Raw genomic sequence first — 18,845 nt, 5'->3', positions numbered from 1 at the left:
ATAAATCCATATAAATCCTCAAAGAAGAGAATACAGGGCCTGTCATAACACACACCGCTTATATCTAAAATTGTAAGTTCACCTCTCCTACACTAAGAAAGCAGTGTAAGAACATACCTCAGGAACCTGATAATGTATAAACACTAAGTATTTACTGGGCCCCTATTATCTGCCCACGACCATGGCAGCCACTGCAAGAAACACACACAGGAGGTATATCGCAGCTGTCACACTTACCACATGTATGTCCAGAACCATGCATGGGAATTTTTCATGTTATCTCACTTAATCTTCACCAGCAATCCTATGACCCATTAAATTCCCATTTTACACATGAGCAAATTGAGGCTCAGAAAGGTAAAATAATCATCCTAATGTCACAGGCTTTTTCAGTGGCATTGCTAGCTTTTAATCAAGGGTTCTTGGATTCTAATATCTATGTCTTCTTTATCCTAAATGACACCGACACCGTCTCCCAGAATTGTTCTTTCACCTCAAAGGCTTCTAATTAACCGAGCAAAGATCAACAGATACAAAACTACTAGAGAACAACTGGGAGCAATACTTAAAGTATTAACAGTGCCTGCATGTTAGGTACCCTTTAATTGTAGCTGAACGAAACAGTGGAAACTGATTCAACCTCCAAATCCTAAGAATTCAGGAGAAGTGTGGTTGAGAGAATAACATCTCCTCCACCACCAGATGCCCACCTCCTAATCCCTGGAACTTGTGAGTATGTTATGCTACTTGGCAAAGAGGAATTGAAATTGTAGATGGAATAAAGTTGCTACTCAGCTGAACATGAGATGGGGAGATTATCTGGATTATCTGGGTGAGGCCAATGTCATCACAAGGGTCCTTACATCTAGAAGAGGGAGGCAGAAGAGTCACTGTTTGCTACGGGACTAAATTGCGTCCCTTCCCCCAAATTCATATATTAAAGCCCTAACCCCCAAGGTAATGGTGTTTGGAAATGGGGCCATTGGGAAGTATAATAATTAGGTTTAGATGAGGTCAAGTGGGTGAGGCCCTCCTGATGGCATTAGGGTCCTTACAAGAGGAGAAAGTGGACAGCTTGCTTTCTCTCGCTACCATGTGAGGGTACAGGGAGAAGGCGGCTGTCTGCACACCAGGAAGGAGAGGAGAGCCCTCACCAGAACCCAACCACACTGGCACCCTGATCTTGGACTTCCCAGCCCCCGGGCCTGTGAGAAAATAAATTTCTGTTGTTTAACCCACCAGTCTATGGTATTTTGTTATAGCAGCCCGAGCCAACTAAGTGTCAGAGCAATGCAGTGTGAGAAAGACATCACTGGCCATGACCAGCTTTGAAGATGAAAGGGAGCTGTGAGCTAAGGAATGCAGGTGGCCTCTAGGAGCAGGAAAAGGAAACGGATTTCCCTTAGAGCCTCAGGGAAGGAGCCCTGTTGACACCTTCACTTTAGCCCAGTGAGACCCATGTTGGGTTTCCCATGGCAGAACTGAAAGGTAACTTTGTGCCATTTTAAGCCAACTCATTTTATGGTAATTTGTTACAACAGCATACCATTTCTTAGTGACTCACTGAAGTCTTCGAGATGTCACTTGTGTGACAGACACACTAAAGGCATGGTGGCTTTGAAACAGAGAGGGCCACTCACTGCACACAACCCTGACACAGCAGTAAGACCATGAGGGTCTGAGCTCCAGCTGCACAGACACCTCAGGTTTTAGGACTTAGGACTTTTCAGGACTTAGACTCATGACCTTAGAATAACTCAATAACTATTACAGGGAGGCTGAGCCTGGTAGATCACTTGAGGTCAGAAGTTTGAGATCAGCCTAGCCAGCATGGTGAAACCCCAACTCCACTAAAATTACAAAAATTAGCCAGGTGTGGTGGCAGATGCCTGTAATCCCAGCTACTCGGGAGGCTGAGGCAGGAGAATCACTTGAACCCAGGAGGTAGAGGCTGCAGTGAGCCGAGGTCGCGCCACTGCACTCCAGCCTGGGCAACAGAGAGAAGCGCCATCTCAAAAAAAGATTAAAAAAAAGAATCTATTACAAGACAGTCAAAGAGGGTTATGCTGAAGTCAAAGAGGGCTAAGTATTGATGAAGATGGATGGGGAGGCAAGGGCAGGTCCCCTCCAGGTGACTGGGATGGGGGAGCCCGTTTGCAGACCGGGTGGAGCTGTGCAAAGGCACAGAAGTACAGCTGGCACACACTCAGGAAGCAGTGACAGGCCAGTGGCCTGCAGTGAGGGACACTGGGGCAGAGATGGGTCAAACGGGGCCAATCTGTGACAAATTAGGAAAGCAGGTGGAGGAAATCCTGGTCCCAAAGAAGTTAAGAAACATAAGACAAGAAAGGGAATATGACAGTATGAAGCATAAATGCTAATTTATTCTCACTGTTCTTTCTATCATACGTAAAATGAGTGCTCTTCCTATACAGGAATTGCCTTGGGTCTTTATTCTCATGATCAAAACACTACGGGGACTTCTCCTTTGGAACCAGCTGCCTTCAGAGCCCATGTCTGTGTAGTTACAGGGCACCTAAGCCAACTGTGGTCGCCGGCACTCAGTCCCTTCTTGAATATGCCTGACTTATTTCTGACATCTAGTTCTAAAAAAATTTAATCTATCCTTAGACTTCTCCGCTAAATATATGCAAAAGAACGTGCTACTAAAAGCAGTTCTAAAGAGTTCCAAAGACACTGTGAACAATGTCAGCAACATGACAGGAGAAAGTATCGTGTTTCCTCAGGTGACTTCTTCGCAGTAGACAACGCTTGTTCTGAAATAAAGATTTTAGGATCAGGCTCTGGTTTTAGGACTTAGGACTTTTCAGGACTCAGACTCATGACCTTAGAATAACTCAAACTTGGCATGACACAATAGATGGCTAAAGGATGACAAAAATAGGAGACCCCCTCCAAGGTCACACACCAGGCTGTTATGTGCAGGGCCTTGGAAAGGACATGAGCCCAAGGAGCTACGTTAAAATCCCAGCTCTGTCACTGTAGAGCTTTGTGACTTTGAACAAACTCAACTTCCTTGGATGTCAGTGTTCTTTCATAAAGTGGCAAATGCTATTTTAAGCAAACAGCAAAGCATGAGCAGAGGGAAGAAGGCACACAACGTGGCTCGCTGGGGAAAACTGCAAGTTATTTCAAAGAAGGGCACAGAGGAGTCCAGCTGGGGAGGGTCGGGACAGGTGGCCTGAGTCCAGACAATGCACAGGAGCTTGGAACTCATCTGGTGTTCTGCAGCATTTACTCACCTGAGGCTCACAGTGGGGTCATCAGGGGAGGCAGGACAGTTTCATAGACAAATGAATTGGGAAAGGATTAAGGCCGATAACCACTCACAATCCACATTACTAGCACATTAAAATCTTTGGATGGTTCTGTAGTAAGAGAACCATCTTTATCCCAATTGCTCTAAAATCCTAAAGCCCACAAGAGGCCTTCCTTCTCTCTCCCATGCTCTGGAACTGACTTCCACCAGCTTCAAAGAGGGTAACGAAAAAACGCTGTAGAGTTTTAGGCAGAGAAGTAACACCAGTGGGGCTGCATTTTAGGAAACAACGCTGGGGGGTGGGCAGAAATAGGAATGAGGTTTGTGGTACACGCTCAGCTATATGGGTCAGCAAGGCAAATTACACAGAGGTGCTGTTAAACCCCTGCAGGCCAGCTTCCTGACACTGGGGCACTAGCGCCTTCTCCCTTCAAATGCAGGTCTGTTTATAAGCTGCACCACTAGCTGCTGGGCCACCCTTGGGAGTCACACAAGTCCCTTCTCCAGACTAGCAGCAGCTACACAGCCAGTGTTTGCACAAGAAGCAGATTATTTCATTTTTATTTCTGATAAGGGCAGCCTTTTCAACATATGATTATAAAATCATTTTTGAGTCTGACCAGAATATCAAATATCCCTCAAGTTATAAACTCAAAAAGTCCAAGTGAACGCAGTACCAAAAAAAAAAAAAAAAAATTCTTCCTAGATACTTTTCGAAATCTGGTGCTTGTCAACGAAACTGGGTGTACCATTTCTTAGCGACTCACTGAAGTCTTCAAGATGCCACTCGTGTGACAGACACACTGAAGGCATGGTGGCTTTGAAACTGAGAGGGCCACTCACTGCACACAACCCTGACACAGCAGTAAGACCATGAGGGTCTGAGCTCCAGCTACACAGACACCTCGGGAACACCCTGAACTCTGTGATCTGCAGGTTCCTCATTTGTATAAGGAGAATCAGTTGTTGATAAGATTAGCACAATGTACAGAAAGCACAAGATACATAGTAAGTGTTCAAAAAAATCAAAACTACCATTATTGCTCCCTGCCCCACACTTAACCCAGGTAAAAAAGCTAGAGGCGGATGGCCACTTTCTGTATCAGTTTTCCCCTGCTCTAATTGTGACTGGGGTTGGAGTGAATCTTCAGATCAGTTTCGGGAGTCCTGACACTAACAGCGGTGACTCTTCTAACCCATGTGCATCACATATTTCTCACGCGGGTCTTCTTTCATTTTGGTCAGCAGCATTTTGTAGTTGCTGATGTAGGATTCCTATGCATCTTCTGTTAAATTCGTTCCTAAATACACTCGGCAATGCTCGACTGTAACATCATCCTGCACTTGGGATTTCCTGCTAGATTCTTCCCGATTGTGGCTGGCACAGCTCTCATGGGGGGAGAGTCAAGAGCAGCAACTAGAGCTTGTGCGCGCCCTATTGTAACTGTGGGGGGAGGGGGGAAGGAGTGGTTAGGTGGAACATGTACTTCCAGGTTGTTCCCTTCCCTCCTGACACCACGACCATTTAAGGCACTCCCTGTCCTCCTGCTCTAATCACCCCTTTCACTAAAGAAAGACACCACGAGGGTGAGGGGACACAGTATAGATGAAGGGACCTGAGTACTTCCACGGGAGCAGACCCCAGGTCCCTCCTCCTCCCACCCTGTCACCCAAACTCTATCTGTACCTGAGCAGGGGGCAAGCTCCCCTGAGCAACCCATCAGCCCCGTTTCAGTCTCTCAGGGACTCCTCACAGTTTCTAGTCCCCCAAGGCTGCCACCTTCTTGTTGCTGAATGAAACTATATAGTCACTTAATGGCTTTTAAAAAGTATTTTCTATCACTCGTAGGATTTGTACAAGAGAAGATATGCCACAGGTGACCTACCTGTCATCTTTAAGCCAAAAGTTGCACGGGTTTAAAATATATATATGTGTAAATCTAGATCAAATATTACTTTATGTTTATCTATTTATTCATTTTCTTCCTACACTAGAAAAGGCAAGACTGGATAAGAGAGAAACGGAAAGGGCACTGTGACACAATTAACAGCAAAAACCAAATGACAGAGGCAGGAATGAATCCAGATCCCCATCAGCCAGGCTGACAAAGCGGGTACACACAGGACCGTGCTCCAGAAAACAGGAAGCGCAACGTGGGACAGACAGCACAGGGGATGACATCCCACACCTGAATCAGACAACTGGCAAAACAAAACATACTTCTGAAAAAGAAACATCCCAGCTCACCTCTGTGATCTGCATGCTCCGAAAAAGGAGTCTGGCTGCTCATTTGTTAATGGTCATCAATATTATGGTACCAGGACTTCAAATGCCATGTTTTCCACACAGAAACCCCTAGGGAAGGATGTATACTCACCCAGCCCAGAGCTGTTGATTGCTTTCACGGATTTCTTCATTTTGTAAAGAACCATCCGGTCCACGTCCAAAGCCTGAAACGTAGAGAATACAGTCATTAAACTGTGTTTGTGCTGAGACCACACTAGCAGCAAGCACCACGTTGAGTGCTACTCTGAAGGCCCTGCTTGCCTCTGCCAGGTCCCTCTGCACCTGTTTCTGGGAGACAAGCCCTCAGTGTGGTGTGGAAGACTGGTTTCCAAATGGCACTAAGCAGAAGTTTGTTGCAATTACTGAAAACCAACTCCTCCTCCTACAGCATGCGAGCTGTCTCCTGCCCACAGCACCTGCTGGGCGCGAGCGCTCTGCAGTGAAGTGAGTTACCCCAGCCGAACTCTCAGTTCTCCCTGGTTACCAGCAAGGCTCCGGGATGTGCCTGCCCGCTAGGGACTCCCACCGTGGCTGCGCCCCTTCCCCCTACAGAGCCCTAACAAGGTGTAAGCAACCCCACTCTGGATTTTAAAAAATCCAAATATCATTAGCTTGTAAGCTGTGTTAGAAGACGGGTCCTGTTGCTTCCCAAGCCTCAGATTTCTTCTCCAGAAACCAGCAGGAACAATGCCCACTTTGCAGGGTTGAATAATTAGATAGAGGCACTCACATATATAATATTCAGCAAGTACTTATAGAGCAGCTACTACACGGCAGTTGTCTATGGCACTCACAATGTCCAGCACATAGGAGGCACTCAAACAGTATTTGTTCAACGACTAATCACACCTGGAAATTTAATTACACCTTGACTTTCACAACAGATACAAAGGTAAGAAGTCCTCTTTTCTTTTCTTTTTCTTTCTTTCTTTTTTTTTTTTTTTTGAGACAGGGTCTCGCTCTGTCGCCCAGGCCAGAGTGCAGTGGCGCGATCTCGGCTTACGGCAGCCTCTGCCTCCTGGGTTCAAGCAAATCTCCTGCCTCAGCCTCCCAAGTAGCTGGGATTACAGGGGTACGCCACCACGCCCAGCTAATTTTTGCATTTTTAGTAGAGACGGGGTTCACCATGTTAGACAGGCTGGTCTCAAACTCCTGACCTCAGGTGATCTACCTGCCTCAGTCTCCCAACATGCTGGGTAAAAAGTCCTTTTAACCCTTAAACAACATAGAAAAGCAAAGGGTGACATGTGACTGGAGGGAGAGAACATTTGTGAACTGGGATAGTCATGCCAATCACAGGCTACCCTATAAAAACTAAAGGAAGCACCCTGCCCTACAGCTACTGGCACATAATAACCACTGCTATTCAGTGTCCGTTATTACCCCATAGTAAGTTTAGATCATAAAAACCTGCAATGACCTATCATCCGAAACACAGCACAGCTCCTGAGAGCAATGGATTCTGGACTTCCAGCCTTCCTGAAATCACCTTTTGAACCAGTTTTCCATAGCAGAATCGTAAGCCCTAGTTCTAATGCCACGATGATAATTTTATTGGATGCTAAAAACAGACATGATTAGTGCTGACAATTTTAAATGGAAAAATGATCACAAGGCACCAGACATTTGACGGAGTGGTTGCAATACAAAAAGAAGTTATAATCATGTCATTACACATTTGTCCAAGCCCTTGGAATGTACAAGAGTGAGCCCTAACATGAAGTAAAGATATAGGTGACAGTGATGTGTCCTTGTCAGTTCACTGAGGGTCACCAGCGTACCACTTGTAGTGCAGGATGTTAATAATGGAGAAGGCTATGCATGTCAAGGGGCAGGGGTATTTGGAAAGTTTCTGTATTTTCCATTCATTTTTGCTGTGAACCTAAAACTAAAAATGTTTATTTAAATAAAAAAGGCATTCCTTTCTGCCATACTAAAGAGCAGAGAGTCACTGATACAAGATGAGTTGAGATTTCGTACATTGAGTTAACTCGTATTTTCCCAAGTGGTCATCTCTGATCCATTCCTACCTTCCTTCAAGATATAAGAGGGGATTTGGAAATGGTAAATAACTCAGGAAAATCACAATTAAATTCTCTTTTCCATGCAGTCTCATCACTTTTCCTCCCCAATCTGCCAGCCACAGACTTGCAGGGCCCAGGCCAGGCTCGGCCAGCACTAGTGGGCAGAGTGAGGTTGTGCTCAGGGCTGTGCCAGAAACACCAGGTCCCGAAGCTTAGACCACAGGTCAGAGAGCACAGCTCTCACACACAGAGGTGCCAGCTCACTGTGCTCCTCAGAGCTCAAAGTTCCCCATCCCAGGTGAGGGGCCATTCTTGAAAAGCACATTTGATTTGGGACCATGCAGCCTAGCACTCTCGCAGAATCTGGGCCTGCCCAGGCTTTGCCATTGGCTACAGCAGGATCTGATCCACACTCATAACATTAATAAAAGCCGCTCCTCTTTCTAAGCCTCCCCACAGACAGTGGAAGACACCAATGCCAGCCTGTCAGGTTCTCTGGAAGCATTAGAAGTCAGCCACCATTCTAAGCATCTTCCATGGGCCAGGAAGTGTAAAGGGAGAAAACACCTCATGAATAAAGAAGAAAGAGGCCACACGCAGCGGCTCACGCCTGTAATTCCAACACTTTCAGAGGTCGAAGCGGGCGGATCACTTGAGGTCAGGAGTTCGAGACCAGCCTAGCCAACATGGTGAAACCCTGTCTCTACTAAAAATACAAAAATTAGCCGGGTGTGGTGGTGGGTGCCTGTAATCCCAGCTACTCAGGAGGCTGAGGCAAAAGAACTGCTTGAACCTGGGAGATGGAGGTTGCAGTGAGCCAAGATCGTGCCACTGCACTCCAGCCTGGGCAACACAGTGAGACTCTGTCTCAAAAAAAAAAAAAAAAAAAAAAAAAAAAAAAAAAAAAAAAAAAAAAGGACACAGGAAGGCTTGAGGGGCAGGTCCCAGTCCAGGCACTATATAAGGCTTCCTGGTGTTCTCAGAATAATAACTTTAGCAAGCTTTAAAAACCTGATCACCTGAGCTCTGCCTGCTTCTCCAGCGTCAGTGTCTGACATTCTCCTCCACTTTCACATGTACCCCAAGCTTCCATCATAACGAGCTACCTGTGGCTCCCCCTCCACCTGCTGTCTTCCCAGCATGTGCACACACTTCTCTCTCCTGAGAATATCATCCTTGACCCGACTCACTGGTTCAGAGGGGTCTCCTCCTCCTAAGAAGGACTCTGATGCCTCCCCACCTCCCCAACAGGGTGGCAGGTTCTCATCTTAGCTTTTCCCATAATGCCCTGCGCTTAGCATTTCATCAGATAAAATGGCATGATCACCTTCTACCTGCAAGGTATTACTGACACAATGGTGAGGAAAACAGGACAAGGCAATGCCTGTGCCTTCTTGGAATTCACAATCTTGCAAAAGATAAGCCCCTAGAGAAACACAAATTAACAACAAAAACAGGAGCCCAAGACTTACTACATGCACAGAACTGCTTTTTGAACTTGTCCAGCTCTGCCTCTAGACCTGCGCCGTCCACTACAGCAGCTACCAGCACGTCTACAGAGCACTTGAAATGTGGCTAAGTGCCACGTTAAAACAATATTGTAGACATCTTAGGTTACAGAAAATATCAACAAAATTAATCGTACCAGCTCTTTTTAGTTTTTTTAATGCTTTCTTCTAAGGTCAGTCACTGATATTTGTTCATTGTATCCCCAGTGCCTACCAGAGAGCTTGCCACAGCACAGGACTCAAGAAGCAGCTCAGGAAAGAACGATGAGCCCAAAAGGCAGGGGCTTAAGTGCCAGGCAACAGTGCTACACAGAGGGGATAGGGGAGAGCTGTGTTTGAAGGCTACTCAGGCCACAGGGAGGGTAATGGATCAGGGCAGGCAGGAGGTGCATTCAGGGAGAGGCTACGCAAAAAAGAGGGAACTGGCTGGAACCCATGGTTCAAAAGCCATTCAGGGCTAAAGCTGGGCAGTAGCCATTCTGGAAAAGCCAGCCAGGGAGATCTGTGCTGCCTCTCTCAACCAGATTCCAGCCCTCCTGCCTCTGATACTCACACAGATGATAGAGTGACCTTGTGTCTACAGGAGTTTGGGTCAACTGTGCTAAAAACACAAGGACTAAGCTGGATGCAGTAGCTCACACCTACTATAATACCAGCGCTTTGAGAGGCCAAGGAGGGAAGAATGTTTGAGGCCAGGAGCTTGAGACGAGCCTGGCCAACATAGTGACACCCTGTCTCTACAAAAAATAAAAACAAAAGTTAGCCGGGCATGGGAACACACACTTGTAATCCCAGGCTGAGGAAGGAGGATCACTTAAATCCAGAAGCTGGAGGCTGCAGTGAACCATGATTGCGCCACTGCCCTCTAGCCTGGGTGACAGACAGACCCTGTCTCTTTTAAAAAAAAAAAAACCAGACAAACGAAAAAACAAAACATGGGACTGGAAGCAGTGGTAAACTTCAATGTAAAAGGCTGATCACAGACAACATACCTTAATAACACAGTTGAACTCTGACAAATTTCCTCCCATATTATGTCATGGGACACACCCCTCCCTGGCCATTTACTGCAAAAAAACTCTTGAAAAAATAGGTCACCATATGGAATCTTGTACCTTTGTTACTGAAGAGGAAGCAGTGCTTCCTGAACTCAGGGACGAGTGCATAAACTTGCTTTTCTACAATCTGTTAAACAGGTGAGGTAGGTAGAAGAGGTAATTTTTAATTAAAATTGCAAGCAGGAAAAGCAATTACCTCCCTATTCAGAAACACACCCTTCCTTATGGTGCATATTTATAGACAATTAAAATTAAACTTGGTCAGGACGAAAAGCTAGAATGACTGTTTAAGACTGAGCGTTAGGCCAGACGCAGTGGCTCGTGCCTATAATCCCAGTACTTTGGCAGGCTGAGGTGGCCAGATCACTTGAGGTTAGAAGTTCCACAGACCAGCCTGAACATGGTAAAACTCTGTCTCTACTACAAATACAAAAATTAGCTGGGCATGGTGGTGTGCGCCCGTAATCCCAGCTATTCAGGAGGCTGAGGCAGGCGACTCGCTTGAACCTCGGGGACAGAGGTTGCAGTGAGCGGAGATCACACCACTGTACTCTAGCTTAGGCGACAAAATGAGCCTCTCTCTCAAAAAAAAAAAAAAAAAAAAAGATTGAGTGCCAGAAACCATCTTATGCCAACTATATATAAAAACAGCACTAGAAGTCCTGGCTAGAGCAATTAGACAAGAGAAAGAAATAAAGGGCCTCCAAATTGGAAAGGAAGAAGTTGAACTAGCCTTGTTTGCAGATGATGTGATCTTATATTTGGAAAAACCTAAAGACGCCATCAAAAAACTATCAGAACTGATGAAACTACCTTTGCAAAAATTATAACTGACATAATTATTACAGTGGAAGAGGTCTGACGTCACTGACTCCACCCTATTTCTAACCTCCAAGCTGTCCTTGTTCATTCCTGGGCCTAGGCTGAACGAGCTTTGGGAGGAATTTAGTTTATAGTTTAGCTCTGAAACAAAGACAACAATAGCCCTTTCCCAAAATAAACCCCTCTTCCTGCCTGGGGACTGAACAGCCTTTACAGGACTAATAAATTAGCCATAAGTTTAGAAATTATGGTTTAGGAGTCATGCAGCTGGAGGCTGCAAGATTCTGAGCTCATGGGGATAACATCACTATTGCAAAACGTAAGATCAGCGCTGGAGATATTTTGCAGATCCTGTATTCAATGGATCAGCTGATACTACCCAGATCGATAAACTGGCTCATCTGGTCCCGTGGCCCCCACCCAGGAACTGATTCAGAACAAAAGGATAGTTTTGACTCCCTATGAGTTCATCTCTGACCCAACCAATCAGCACTCCCAACTCACTGGCCCTGACACACCAACTTATCCTTAAAAACTGATCCCCAAATTCTCCAGGAGACGGATTTGAATAATAACAAAATTCCAGTCTCCTGTACAGCTGGCTCTGCATGAATTACTCTTTCTGTACTGCAATTCCCCTGTCTTGATAAATCAGCTCTGCCTAGGCAGCAGTGGGCAAGGTGAACCCGTTGGGTGGTTACACTGATAAATAAATTCAGTAAAGTTGCAGGATACAAAATCAACATACAAAAACTAGTAGCATTTCTATATGTCAACAGCGAACAATCTGAAAAAGCAATCAAGAAAACAATCCCATTTACAATAGCTACAAATAAAATTAAATACCTAGGAATTAACCAAAGAAGTAAAGGATCTCTACAGTGAAAACTATAAAATGATGATATAAGAAATTGAAGAGGACACCAAAAAAATGAAAAGATATTCCATATTTGTGAATTGGAAGAATCAATATTGTTAAAATGTCCATACTACCCAGAGCAATTTACGGATTCAATGCAATCTCCATCAAAATACCAATGCTGTTCTTCACAGAAATAGAAAAAATAACCCTAAGATTTATACAGAACCACAAAAGACCCAAAATAGCCAACGCTATCCTAAGCAAAGAAAACAGAACTGGAGGAATCACATTACCTGACTTCAAATTATACTATAGAGCTATAGTAACCAAAACAGTATGGTAATGGCATAGAAACAAGACACATAGACTAAAGGAATAGAGAACCCAGAAATAAATCCTTACATTTGCAGTGAACTCATTTTTGACAAACGTGCCAAAAACATACACTGGGGAAAGGACAATTTTTTCAATAAATTGTGCTTAAAACTGGATATCCATGTTCAGAAGAATAAAACTAGACCTCTATCTTTCACCATATACAAAAATCAAATCAAAATGGATTAAAGACTTAAATCTATGACCTCAAACTATCAAACTCCTATAAGAAATGGAGAAACTGCAGGACACTGGTCTGGGCAAAGACTCCTTGAGTAATGCCCCACAAGCACAGGCAACCAAAGCAAAAATGGATAAATGGGATCGTATCAAGTTAAAAAGCTTCTACACAGCAAAGGAAACAATCAACAAAGTGATAAGACAACCCACAGAGTAGGAGAAAATATCTGCAAACTCTCCATCTGACAAGGAATAACCAAAATATGTAAGAAGCTCAGACACCTCTACAGGAAAAAAATCTAATGATCCAATTTTAAAATGGGCAAAAGATCTAAATAGACATATCTCCAAAGAAGACCTACAAATGGCAAACAGGCATACAAAAAGGTGTTCTACATCATTGATCATCCAAGAAATGCAAATCAAAACTACAATATCATCTCGCCCCAGTTAAAACGGTTTACATGCAAAAGGCAGGCAATAACAAATGCTTATGGGGATGTGGAGAAAAGGGAACACCAGTACACTACTGGTGGGAATGTAAATTAGTACAATCACTATGGAGAACAGTATGGAGGTTCCTCAAAAAACTAAAAATAGAGATATGATATGATGCAGCAATCCCACTGCTGTGTATATACCCAAAAGAAAGGAAATCAGTATACTAAGGAGATACCTGCTCTCCCATGTTTATTGTAGCACTATTCACAATGGCCACAATTTGGAAACAATCTAAGTGCCCATTAACAGATTAATGAATAAAGAAAATGTGGCACATATACACAATGGAGTACTATTCAGCCATAAAAAAGAATGACATCCTGTCATCTGCAATGACGTGGATGGAAACAGAGGTTATTATGTTAAGGGAAATAAGCCACGTACAGAAAGACAAACACTCCATGTTTTCACTTATTTGTGGGAGTTAAAAAAAAAATCAAAACATCCCCAGTCACTGAGCCGCTGCCAAGGACTCAGGAGCCTCCCCCTTGAGCCCCTGTTGCTTCCCTACGTTCCGTACCCACTGCCCGCCATCTTCCGCAGACCGTTTCCACTGAGGAAAGTGAAACGTGTCGTATGTCCACTATCCAGAACCTCCACTTTCAACTCCTTTGCTGATGCAACTAAGGGTGATGACCTGCTTCCTGCTGGCACTGAGGATTATATCCACATAAGAATTCAACAGAGAAATGGCAGGAAGACCCTTACTACTGTCCAAGGGATCACTGATGATTACAATAAAAAGAAACCAGTGAAGGCGTTTAAGAAGAAGTTTGCCTGCAATGGTACTGTAATTGAGCATCCAGAATACGGAGAAGTAATTCAGCTACAGGGTGACCAGCGCAAGAATACATATTATGCCAATTCCTCGTAGAGACTGGACTGGCTAAGGACGATCAGCTGAAGGTTCATGGGGTTTAAACGCTTGTGGCTCACTGTAGCTTAAGTAAGGATTTCCTTGCAATGAGTAGAATTTCCTTTCTGTCCCTTGTCACAAGTCTAAAAACCTCACAGCTTGTATAATGTAACCATTTGGGATCCACTTTTAACTTGGACTAGTGTAACTCCTTCATGCAATAAACTGAAGACAGCCATAAAAAAAAAACGAAAACAATTGAACTTATGGAGACTGAGAGTAGGACAGTTACCAGAGGCTGGGAAGGGTAGTTGGGGTGGGAGTGGGGATGGCAAATGGGTACAAAAATATAGGTGGATAGAATGAATAAGATCTAGTATTTGATAGAAACAGGGTGATAGAAGTCAACAATAATTTATCGTACATTTAAAAATAAGAGTATAATTGAGATGTAACACAAAACAAGGCTAAATGCTTTGAGGTGATGGAGGCCCCGTTTACCCTAATGTGATTATTACGCACTGCATGCCTGTATCAAAATATCTCATGTACCCCATAAAAATATACACCTACTATGTACCCACAATAATTAAAACTAAAAAAAAAATACTGAAATCTTAGAGTAACAAAAAATAACAAAGCTTGAGTCTCCAGGAAGTAAAGGTGTCTACCCACCAGGCTGAGAATTCTAACCAGACCCAGGCACTCAACTACCATGCTCCCCAAACGAAAACTCCACTCTAGCTTGGAGTGGGGAAAAAAGCAACTTTCACGGGAACTTACGTGTAAAAACCACGAACAAAGGCAAGAACCGAACGGACCGCGAGACCGGAGCAGGGCCTGCGCTGCAGCTGCCGGCTGGCCAGACCTCATTAATCCTCAGGGGCCAGGCGGAAGCTGACCTTCAGTCTGTCAAACAAGTTTTACAGAGTGAATTTATCACAAAAACAAGAGGGGGGGATGTGTCCCAAATAATTCCAAGGAAAACCACTGTTTTCAACCACTTTAAAGCATCTGTTAGGAGTTCCCAAACTCTTCTATAGGTTCCTCTCTAGTTACCGAGGGGCCTCTTCCAATCTCTGCCGCTCAGCTGAGCTGGAGCCAGGACAGGGGACGGGGACAGTGTGTGGAGACAGTAAGGATGGCGCGCAGTGCGAGTAAGGAAAGTCCACCACAGGAGAGACCACCACAAAGCTGTTCACTCATTTTCCACACCTGTGCTATCCAACAGGGTAGCCACAGAGGAATGTTTCAGTCAAGATTCATTAAAATTTCAAATTCAGTTCCTCGGGCCTTGCTACCTTCTGCAAGAGCTACAGCCACTCACGCAGCACAGTGGCCTCTGAATGTCCCCAACCCCATGCTTCTCTTCCTTCATTCGTCGGCCCCACTGTACCGCCTGAGGGCGGTGCCAGCACCTCTGGGGTCACCCGGAGGCCCTGGCCATGGTTCCTCCGTGGGCTCCGCGTCAACATCACCCCGTGGCCACCCTTCTCCGTGTGGGGACTCCTCTACCTCTTTTTGGTCCCCACAGAACCCTATGGGGCCTCCACCTTGTGTCACCACAGGCTGGATGGTGCGGGCCAAGCCCACTATCTGAGGAGATGACCTGGCTTAGGGTGGGCACATGGGGCCTGCAGGCCAGCTTTTATCCAACCGTGAGTGAACAGTGTTTCCAGATGAACATTTCCAATGAACGCAATGACAGGGTCACAGGAAAGACCAACTGAACCCCAACTAATTAAGATAAATATTATACCCCTCAAAATAATTCCTCTCTTCCCCCTAGGAGACCTGCATTACCAAAAAAATTGTACTCCATTACTATTTTTATATTTTGAATTTCATTAATAAAAAATCTGTAGATATTTATCACCTGTCTTATGTAAGTACCTACATAACAGCCTTGAGGTCCGCCAAACCTAAAATATTTACTATATCTGGCCCCTCACAGAAAAGGTTTGCTGACCCCTGGCCTCAATGATCCATACAAAATGCCTCTCCCACAGCACCAGCAGACCCTGCACCCCGCTCCTCCCAACCCTGACCAGGAGCCCACACTGCAGGCAGCAGAGCACCGGTTTGTCCCCAGCACCCTGAGTTCTCAACGCGAACCATCAGGGTGGGAAGGGACTGGCTTCCTTCTTGAAACTCAAAGATGCCGCCCTGGGGAGAGCAGAGGCCTGCAGCACTCAGGCAGCCCCAGCACGCTCTGCTCTTCTGTCCCATTTTCTCTCCCCTTGTTCCACAGACGAAAGGCCAGGCTGAGAAGAAGGGACATTTCTGAAATACAGTAGACAAAACACAAAACAAAACACACCCAGGTCTGTGCCCCAAGGGTGGCTTTGCCAAGAAGAGTCGGACAGACATTCGACGCCACCTTTGTCTCACCACACGTTCAACTCTTCAGAAAGTAACACAGAGCATTAATGACAGTGTCAAATATTTCCAGAAGCCTTTTGGGAAGCACAGACTCGCACTGTGGCCTGTGGGCTCCGTTTAAAGCCAGAGCAATAATGAACCTCCCTCCTTCTGGGAATAAAGCCAGGCCTGAAGAATAGCAGGTGTCACCAAGAATTAAGATCAAATAGACATCTGAGCTAAGTCACAGCTGAGGCAAGTGTGTGCCTAAGGACAAATGAGAAGGGAGCGTTTTCGTATCATCTTAAAAAATTAAAATTACTCCGAGTAAATATACATCTGCAACAGAAGACATGGACAGGCTGTCCTAACACTCCTCAAAACAGCCCCTGACGGATAAACCAAAATGTCAATGGTAAAATGAATAAACTGATGATGGACATTCATACAACAGAATGCTACACAGCAACAGAAGAGAACAAACTCACCCCAGAACGTAAGTGAATGTGACAAAAATGTTGAGCAAAAGAATACAAGCAGTATAAAAACTTCAAAAATAGGCAAAACTAAATTGTTTACATTTAGGGATGTACCTTGTTGGCAAACTACAAACTGAGGCAAGCTGAGGGTTGCGGTCAGGGCAGCAGCAGCCTCTGAGGGCGTTACGACGGGACAGGCCTGAGCGGCGCGCTTGGAGTGCTGGCCAAAACCAGGCTTCATCATCTTTTTTTTGTTTTTTTGTTTTTTTTTTTTTTGAGACAAAGTCTTGCTCTGTTGCTCAGGCTGGAGTACAGTGGTGCATTCTTGGTTCACTGCAACCTCCGCCCCCCGGGTTCAAGCGATTCTCATGCCTCAGCCTCCTGAGTAGCTGGGACTACAGGCATGCACTACTACACCCAGCTAATTTTTGTATTTTTAGTAAAGTCAGGGTTTCACCATGTTGGCCAGGCTGGTCTCAAACTCCCGGCCTCAAGTGATCCGCCCACCTCGACCTCCCAAAGTGCTGGGATTATAGGTGTGAGAAACTGCATGTGGCCTTCATAATCATTCTTTAAATGCCATTTGTATCAACAGCAAAGACATGCAATCAACCCAAGTGCCCATCAACAGTGGACTGGATAAAGAAAATGTGGTACATATACACCATGGAATACGACGCAGCCATGAAAAAGAAGGAAATCACGTCCTTTGCAGCAACATGGATATGGCTGCAGGCCATAATCCTAAGCAAATTAACACAGGAACAAAAAGCAAACACGGCATGTTCTCACTTACAAGTGGGAGCTAAATGTTGAGTACTGGCAACATTAAAGCAGCAAACAACAGAAACTGGGGACTACTTGAGTGGGGACAGATGTGGAGAGGGGGTGAAAAACTCTCGGGTACTATGCTCAGTACCTGGATGACAGGATCAATCATGCCCCAAAACTCAGCATCATGCAATATATCCCACATAGCGAACCTACACATGTACCCCCGATCTAAAATAAAAGTTGAATTTTTAAAAAAGATCTCATTGAAAAAAAGTTTTAAATGCTATGTGTATGTATATATAAGATACATTAGGCCGGGCGCGGTGGCTCAAGCCTGTAATCCCAGCACTTTGGGAGGCCGAGACGGGTGGATCACAAGGTCAGGAGATCGAGACCATCCTGGCTAATACGGTGAAACCCCGTCTCTACTAAAAATACAAAAAACTAGCCGGGTGAGTTGGTGGGCGCCTGTAATCCCAGCTACTCGGGAGGCTGAGGCAGGAGAATGGCGTAAACCCGGGAGGCGGAGCTTGCAGTGAGCTGAGATCCGGCCACTGCCCTCCAGCCTGGGCGACAGAGCCAGACTCCGTCTCAAAAAAAAAAAAAAAAAAAAAAAAAGATACATTATTAAGAATACAAGTAAAGTTAAAGCATCTTTTAAAGAAAAGAAATTAGAGTTGGCAAAAGAACTAGAAAATGTTGCCCAAATGAAAGTGAACTTCAGGGGTAATTTATTAGCCTAGCATGTTGGTTGACCACAGGAAGCAAAAGGGACTTAGGAATCCCTTAGTTCCATTTCTAAACCATCAGAGAGAAGCTAGAGACAGAGGCAAAACTGAATGCAGGTCTGCCAGCTCAGGCTGGCAGGAACGCTGGGAGGTGGTTTTGGGTAATCTTACTAAACTACTTAATCTGGTCTTACAAATAACTGTTTCTCTGAGCTCCTAAAGTAGCAACTTTGAGGGCAGGCAAACAGAAAAGAAACACTTCTTTCATTTTTCTCCTAGATGGTTTCCTTTCTGAGACTCCATCCCCATCTTGATTAGAACGGGGTGGTGGCAGAGTTCACACCTCTGCCGAGGAAGGCTAGCCTCGGTAACAAGGTGCACCCAGACCTGCGGCCCCCAGCAGGGAGGGAAGCTGGCCTGTGTATCTGCAGCCGCCCACCACCCGCATAGGAACAGTACTGAGGACAAAACACAAGTAAAGCGGCTCTGCAGAGGCAGCCTGGCGCGGTGGCTCCTGCCTGTAACCCTAACACTTTGGAAGGCTGAGGTAGGCAGACCACTTGAGCCTAAGCATTTGAGACAGGCCTAGGCAACACAGTGAGACCCCATCTCTACAAAAAGTACAAAAATTAGCTGGGTGTGGTGGTAGGTGCCTGTGGTCCCAGTTACTGGTGAGGCTGAAGCAGGAGGATCACTCGAGTCTGGGAAGTCCAGGCTGCAGTGAGCTATGATCGTGCCACTGAACTCTAG

At 45.2% G+C, this 18,845-nt stretch overlaps 1 protein-coding gene and 1 pseudogene across 7 annotated transcripts in view; one reads left to right on the top strand and one right to left on the bottom strand.

The window, feature by feature from the left end:
• The window catches only part of ASAP2 (ArfGAP with SH3 domain, ankyrin repeat and PH domain 2), a 202,472-nt gene that overhangs the window by 124,910 nt on the left and 58,717 nt on the right, over positions 1–18,845 (bottom strand). For all 7 annotated transcript variants that reach the window (XM_073022767.1, XM_038006536.2, XM_073022765.1 and 4 more), the window contains exon 2: positions 5,659–5,731. In XM_073022767.1, the coding sequence (XP_072878868.1) occupies positions 5,659–5,731 (73 nt within the window). The remainder of the gene's footprint in view (positions 1–5,658; positions 5,732–18,845) is intronic.
• LOC119627130 (eukaryotic translation initiation factor 1 pseudogene) lies at positions 13,212–13,818 on the top strand (annotated as a pseudogene).

The sequence above is a fragment of the Chlorocebus sabaeus genome, chromosome 14 (genome assembly GCF_047675955.1).
Source record: "Chlorocebus sabaeus isolate Y175 chromosome 14, mChlSab1.0.hap1, whole genome shotgun sequence".
In the NCBI taxonomy this organism is placed as follows: Eukaryota; Metazoa; Chordata; class Mammalia; order Primates; family Cercopithecidae; genus Chlorocebus; species Chlorocebus sabaeus.
The sequence above is the reverse complement of the archived record's forward strand: the minus strand, read 5'-3'. Positions and strand labels throughout refer to the sequence as shown.